This window comes from Montipora foliosa, chromosome 9, assembly GCF_036669935.1.
Source record: "Montipora foliosa isolate CH-2021 chromosome 9, ASM3666993v2, whole genome shotgun sequence".
NCBI lineage: Eukaryota > Metazoa > Cnidaria > Anthozoa > Scleractinia > Acroporidae > Montipora > Montipora foliosa.
Genome location: NC_090877.1, coordinates 2,436,179 through 2,443,678, shown reverse-complemented (window position 1 = coordinate 2,443,678; position 7,500 = coordinate 2,436,179). Strand labels below are relative to the sequence as shown.

At 44.5% G+C, this 7,500-nt stretch overlaps 1 protein-coding gene and 1 pseudogene across 1 annotated transcript in view; one reads left to right on the top strand and one right to left on the bottom strand.

The window, feature by feature from the left end:
- LOC137969529 (polyunsaturated fatty acid 5-lipoxygenase-like) overlaps window positions 1–7,500 on the top strand; it is a 40,828-nt gene that overhangs the window by 24,176 nt on the left and 9,152 nt on the right. Inside the window, exons 7-8 of the mRNA XM_068815826.1 lie at window positions 7,189–7,212; window positions 7,457–7,500. The exon at window positions 7,457–7,500 is cut by the window's right edge and continues 54 nt beyond it. Of these exons, the coding sequence (XP_068671927.1) occupies window positions 7,189–7,212; window positions 7,457–7,500 (68 nt within the window). The remainder of the gene's footprint in view (window positions 1–7,188; window positions 7,213–7,456) is intronic.
- On the bottom strand, window positions 2,392–6,105 carry LOC137970287 (uncharacterized; annotated as a pseudogene).

Genomic DNA, 7,500 nt, shown 5'->3' with positions numbered 1-7,500 from the left:
TCATTGCATTCTGAACAATGGAATGTACGCTGAAAAATACACTCACCGAAAGCGTCAGAGGTTTCATCTTCTCTCACTCTTACAGCAAGCCAATGATCATTTTTCCAGTTTCTTTGTGTGTAAGGCTAAAATTCTTGTTTCTCGAACACTTTCAACCCGCCATTTCTACTGTTTACGGTTTTGTCTTTTCTGCTTCCGTTTAAACTCAAGCATACGTAATGGTAGAAACGATTAGACCAGCACAAGGATTTCCATTTAATATTGAGCACTCTTCATAATCAAGGCTGAGATTTGGTGGCTCGATGGTAAAAGGATTAGGTGGACTTGATCATAGACAAGGCTGGATCTCCTTAAACGACCACCAACTCTGACGATGTCATCCCGTAGGAAAGGCGTCAAATCAGCATAGTGCTCCTTAAAGTTAGTCAGACTTCTTTGCGCTTCTTTGAGCCAATGTCTTTCAGCAGATTCGATTTCCGCTGGCTGAAGTGTACCACTTCTTCGCTCTGAAGGGCTTTTGCTAGCGACCTTCAAGTTGTGAACAAGTCGCAATACGTAGGCGGTGATTCTTCGCCAATCAGGTGGCATGTCGGCAAATAGGCCTAGGAACTGTGTCCTTTTTCTTTCAGTGTCTTCCTCTATGCAAGGGTTTTCATCGTTGGGCCATTCTTCTGGAGGCCTTTTGAGGAATTCAGGTCCTGTCTTCCAACGCCCATTGATTCCGTCTGCTGGAATCCCTCGGCTTAGGTCGTCTGCTGGGTTCTGCTCTGTTGGAACGAACCGCCAGAGGCTTGGGTCCCAGGTGGACTGAATCTCTGTCACACGAACCCCGACAAAAGCTTTCAGGGAAGCGGACTCTGAGTGTAACCAGTGGAGGACAATCTTGGAATCCGACCACAAAGTCACGGAAGAAGGCTTAATCTTGAACTCGTCGTACATGGTTTTCGCGAGTCTGGAAGCGATAAGCGCTGCCATTAGTTCAAGCCGTGGGATGGTAGGCTGTCGAAGAGGGGCCACTCTTGCCTTTGCCGAGACGAGGCGTACCTCAGGACTTTCAGGTGTCGGCCATAGAAGGTAGGCTACTCCACCATAGGCGCTCCCCCTTGCATCAGCGAAAACATAAAATTGAGACAAACCTGAGACACACTCAGGCTGTAGACATCTGGAGAACTCGACGGCCTTCAAACTCTGGATTTCTCTGAAAAGGTTTCGCCACAGCTCGACCATATCGTCAGGGAGAAGATCGTCCCAGTCATAGTGCTTTGATCTCCAAATGTTCTGTAAGGCGATTTTAGCTTTAATCGTCACCGCAGATGCCAGGCCTAGCGGGTCGTATAATTTGGAGATGTTTGACAAAATGGCTCTCTTCGTAAACTTTCCAGTCGTCGTTTCTTTCACTGCAAAACTGAGGACGTCCGTTCGCGGATTCCAGCCAACACCTAAGGTCTTGACTCCTTTCTCTCCATCCATAGTTAGAGGAGTTGTCAAATGGGACTTCATGTTCAAATTTTTTTGATAGGAATTTAGGGATTGTTGCACAGCATTGGAGGAGGATAGCCACTCTTTAATCTGGAAACTTCCGGTCGCGAGAAACCTGTCTAGCTCGTTGATACTTTGAATGGCTTTCCCTGGCGTCGGACAAGAGTGGATGAGGTCGTCCATGTACCTGTCCTTTCTAAGAATCTTCGCCGCATTTGGATTGTCTTCCGCGTTGTCGTCCGCGATTTTCAGCATTACGAAGCTTGCCATGTCGGGAGAAGGCTTGTCCCCGAAGGTGACTCTCTGGAGGGCGTACGTAGTGGGTTGTCTTGTTGTATCCAAATTTCTCCAAAGAAACCGGTGGACGTGAGTGTCTTCCTCTGGTAGGGAGATTTGTAAGTACATCTTCGAAATGTCTCCCACAAAGGCAACTGGTTCTTCACGAAAGCGAAGTAGGACCCCAAGCAGATTTCCAATGAGGCATGGACCTTTGTGTAGGAGGGAATTCAAGGAAACACCTTGCAATTGGCACGCTAGGTCAAATACGATTCTCAGTGGTGTACTTTTTTTTTCGGGTCTGTAAATCCCATGGTGAGGTAGCTAATAGACCGGCTTCACGCCGGCTTGTACTTCCCGTTCGCTTAGTGCCCGAGCCCAGCCATATTTTTCGTAGTCCATTATTGCTTCATCATACATTTTCGCCTTTGCCTTGTCCTTTAGTAGATTTGTTTCTAATGAAAAGAGTCTCCTTTCAGCTATGCGGTAGTTGTTTGGCAAGAGGGCTTTGTCTTTCTTCCAGGGAAGGCCAATGGTGTATCGGTTACCTAGACGCTTACAGGAAGATTCCATTAGCTCCATCGCCCTTTTCTCATCGCGCGAGACGGCAATATTTGGACAGGGGCAGTCCTTTGCTTAAACTCCGAGAGTTTCGAACTTATAGAACCTTTCGAGGTTGAGGGGCTCCATTAAGTTGATCGCACAGACGTGGTCTTGTTTTTTGAGATTGTCAGAACCTATGACCAACCACCCCAATTTGGTTCATTTCGCTGCAGGCTCGAATGGCAGACCTTGACGTATCTCGTCGTCAGCATGCAGGTGACTGTATTGGACTCCAAGGATAAGGTCTACAGGACCAGCTTTGTGTGGGAAGGCAAGGGCACTGAGATGTGGAAAGGAACTTAGCCATTGACGGACTAAGGCTGGGACGCTTAAAGTCGTTTTCTCAATTTCGTGAGCTTCAATGTCAAACTCTTCACTGCTGTGTAACGCCGAAATCCAGAATTTGACTCTCCTGCTTTCCGGTTGCTCGATCCTCTCTCCTCCAACCACGGCTAGGTCTATCCTTTCTCGTCTTCCTTGTAGTCCAAGAGCCTTAGCGAAGTCCTTTCTAATCACAGTTGTAGCTGCTCCGCTGTCAATTAGAACGTTTCCCTCTCTCACTCGGCCATTTGGTGCTCGGAACCGAACTCTCACCAAAGGCACGATCCCGTTTCGGTCCAAAATTGAGGACACTCCGGTTACTGAAGGTGGATCATTGTGCAGCAAAGAATGATGATAGCGATGACAACCGTTACGCCCACATCTTTTTTTTGTCTTGCATTCTCTGGTCAAATGGCCTTTGCCGAGGCAAGAGAAACATAGCCTGGACTTTCTAACTAGTTCAAAACGTTCGTCGACGGTTGAATCTAACAGGGTGGGGCACTCAGGCACCTTGTGTCCGGCTTCACAAATGTGGCACCTCTCCTTGATGTTGCTGTGTCGTCCCGCAGCTTGAATCCCTCGTCCACCACTACTTAACTCGATTCTTGCGCCTCTCTGCATATCTCCGAAATCTGGGTCAAATTCTGCCCTCACTCGTTTTCTCACGAAATCGCTTATGTGGTGATCTGGGAGCCGTAATACGATTCGTCGCAGGCTTTCGTTGGCGTTAACATCTGCACAGTAGTGTAGGCGGTGCATGATTGCTAAACAGTTGATGATGTCCAGTGAGAATTCTTTGAGAGCTTGCCTGTTATTCCTTGAGATCCTGTCTCCCCTTGTCAATTTGTTTACCACAGCTCTGACTATGACGCTTGGCTGTCCAAATTGTACCTTGAGAGCCTTCAACGCTGTGGCATACATGATACCGTTTGATCCCAGACCAGAGATGGATCTTTCAGCTTCACCCTTTAGATGCATTCGGAGCTGAATCATTCGCATGTCATCAGTGAGGTGTACCTTGTCATGTATGTGTATCTTGAAGTGGTCTATGAAGTCTGTGTATGACAGAGCATCGCCATTGAATAAAGGAAGCTGTATTGAAGGGATGTCCTTGCTAGCTTCTAACACGAAAAGTGCATCTGCAATCGTTACGGTTCCTGGGTCAGAATTAGAAAGGCTTGTCTCTTGAAATTCCACAAGATCATCAATCCAGGAGTCAAATGCCATGGGAATCTTCGTCTGAGGGTTCGGAACTGTATTCAAGGCAACGGAATTGGACACGGATGCTTGCCCTGACGTGTGTATCGTTTGTTGTGACCCGGGCGTCTCACCGTGACTATCCGGTGGGTTGCTTGCGTGACTATTAGCGTGATTTCCCACAGTTGATAATTCGTTTGAAGATTCTTGATTTTGCACATGGCTCGTTGGAAAGTCCTTTGGAGGGCTGGCTTGGTCTTGATTATTTGGAAACTCAGTCGTGCCACTCGCCTGAGCGGTATTTTCCGCGCAAGCGTTTTTGTTAGGCGCCGGACTTGATGATTTACCGGAGAGACTTGGATGAGGATGATTGACCAGTGAATCGAGCGAATTCTCTACCTTTTCCTCAATTGAAAATACGTCACCGGTCAATTCATTTTCCCACTTGTCTAGTGCGTCGTATTCTCCCCCTTCCACGAGCTCGAAGAGTTCTCCGTTTTGCTCACGTGCTGTTTCATAATCCTTACGAAGCTGTTCGATTTCCTTTTGTAATCGTCTCCTATTATCCTCTCCCTGACCTTTGTCGAGGACTTCGGTAATACGTTTTATTGCCAACGTAACTCTTCGCAGGCTTTGTTTCCTCTTCTTCTTCAAAAGACCGGCGGATTAAAGTCTTCGCTTGTCAATTCTTGTCCTTTGTCTGACGGCGAGCTCATCTCGAAAATATCGGTTCTATTCAGCCAACTGTACGAAATTGTTCCTACCAGCTCCGCCAACAGTCCTTCAGAAATTTTGGTAGAAACGATTAGACCAGCACAAGGATTTCCATTTAATATTTTAATTCTGAAAGCAAAGATACATAAAGATACGATTTGAAGCAACATTCCGATCATATTTGGGGCGTTGCACAACTTACTCAAGGCTGAAAAAGGTGAAATTACAAGGACAGAATACGAAACAAAAAAAGAAAACGCAAAGCAAGTGTCATGATACCTAAAGGATAGATCCTCGTGCGGTAAGTCAGAAACTAACCTATTTCCTCGACCTTACACTGACCGTGTGAAATATATGCTGACCGCATGAGTCGAAGAAAGACAATAAAAAACAACGGGTTACTTAAGAAACTGAAATGTGATCTAAAACATGATACATTTGATCGGAAGTGTTCCTATTCGGATGTCAATCATAAGTCAATAAATTGCGGTTGAAATCAATGCACAATGCAGTTTGTCATCCACAACACGTAATAAGACCGGAACCCACGTTTTCTGGGAAAATTGAGTCGATTATCCCAGAGTCTCTCCGGGTGCTCACCCGCTGGCCAAAAAGCCCGAGGACTCTGGGTACGAGATTGTGAGTGTAGCAATTATTGCATTGTCTGGAAGTTGCGTGTTTTGTAGTGTTTTGTGTTGTCTCAAGAGTAAATGAGGGGACAGAGGGGGAGGCTCCCGGTCCAGCCCCCGGGATATGTCATGTCCACGAAAGTTCTTTTTAGACGAGCGGAAGTCTTTGTTCTAGCGGAAATCTGTCTTCCGAGACGTCGCATGCAGGCCAACCTCGGTCTGATGCTTGAATGAATATAAATATTGACCAGCCCTCCACGTGCGCCACCATTTGGCTTTTTTTTTTCACTACAAACCTGAGAGCGAGGCAAGACTGCGTGTGGGCGTGTCGGAAGACAGACTTCCGCTAGAAGAAAGACTTCCGTTCGTCTAAAAAAAGCTTTTGTGGACATGACATATCCCGGCCAACGCCCTGAGCCTCCCTTTCTTTCCCTTCATTTTCTCTTGGGTGTCTTTAATATATGACTGTTTCTAAGCAATAGGTTGTAAAAGCGAATCGATGAAGCTTGAAATACGTTCTGTAGGGCCACCACTACCGGAAACTAACGGTCTGCTGACTGGGTTTGGATTGTGTATTTTCGTCATGGAGTGTATAGAATACCGGTATTCTGGGTGGGTTCTGGCTTTGATTGAGTCATCTGAAAGTCATTGCGCCAATATGGTTGTTTGTATACAGTGCATTGACTATGTTGCTGACCTTCTTGTCCGTCGAGGACACTATAGGATTGAAGATTGTAGAGGGGTGTAAAAGTTTGTGTCACAGACATCTACGTTGTCGATGACGACTGTTGTGGTCCCCTAAGTAGCTTTTTAATGTTCACCTTTCTATATGTGCGTAGTGCGGATAGTACTTGTCGTTCTTGTGCTGACAAATTGTCTTTAGCATTGCTAAAGCATATTGAAGCAATTTCAAATTTTCAATTGGTTCTGGATAGAGATCGGCTAGTCGATGACTGAATTCTCCTCTCGGCGTTTTCGTGTCTGGTTTGATTCCGGAACATTTGGTCCAGCTGTTTCTTGAGACTAAAAATGGTCTCAATGTCTGCGCTGGAGTCTAACCACGCAAGGTAGTTGAAAAACACTGGCAGAGGTAGTTTTCTCATTGCGAAATGAGGCTTTGAAAAACAAAGTAAAGACATCCAAAAATATTCTACCGTTCGTTAGAGTGTCGTTGTAATTCCTGCTCTAATTAGGTGCTATTTTAAATTTATAGTATGGATAGGTAATTTTATTATAGATTCTTAATCTAGTATTTTCTTAATTTATATACTATTGTAGATACACGTACATTTTTGTAACGAGTCCCTTTTTAGGCTCATTAATGTCACGTGTTTAAATAAAGTTTTTCAGTTCAGTTCAGTTCAGTTCAGTTCAGTTACCATCTTCAACCCAGCTGTAACTAAACTTAAAGAGATCCTTATGAAAAACTGGTTTTTAATATCTAACGTCCCAAAACTTACGCAATTTTTTCCTAATGCTCCTATTGTCGCCGACAGGAAGGACAAATCACTCAAGGACTTTTTAGTCAGAGCTTCAATTCCTCCTCAAACTGGAAACCACCTAAAGCTAGGAAATCCTACGCACCTACTACCTCTTAAATGGCAAAATAGAAAGACCATGAGCTCTTAGACCACCTCAAGTCGGAGCCCTTTTTATTTCACATTTAAAAACTAAACTGAGTTATATAAGGTAAAGAGGGTGACAATATCACAACTACTATATCATTGAGGGTCACAATATGAATATGATACATGAAATAAATCATATTGCACCGGTATCGCATATAAATGAAAATTTATTTTCTTAAGAAAAACGTCGCACTTAGACTCGCTTTGAAAAAGAAGCAGACATCAACTCGGAAATGGCCTTTTCAGGTTTCATGTTCAAACAGTTTAAACGATCTGTTTACAAAGGTATTTGGTGTTTGTTTGAATTTTTTCCTCACATAATTAAATTTTGTTGTCTTTAGAGATCATCGAGGAGAAGATAAAAGGTAAAAATTTTGTGACTCTTGCATTGTACATGTAATTAATGGTACCCGTTGCGTCTTGACCTTGCGTTAGTGTCTGTAACACCCCGAAGATAAAAGAGTGCACACATGTTGGATACTAAATGAATAACGTGAAACACAGTAAGATTTAAATGTCATGGCAGTTTGTCTATCCATAATTCCGAAGCAAATTTAATTTGTGTCGATGATGACAATGGTGATGATTGTTTTTTTGCGGGACCAATAGGATTGGACTGGAACGAACTCCATGCGACACTGAACCCCACATTT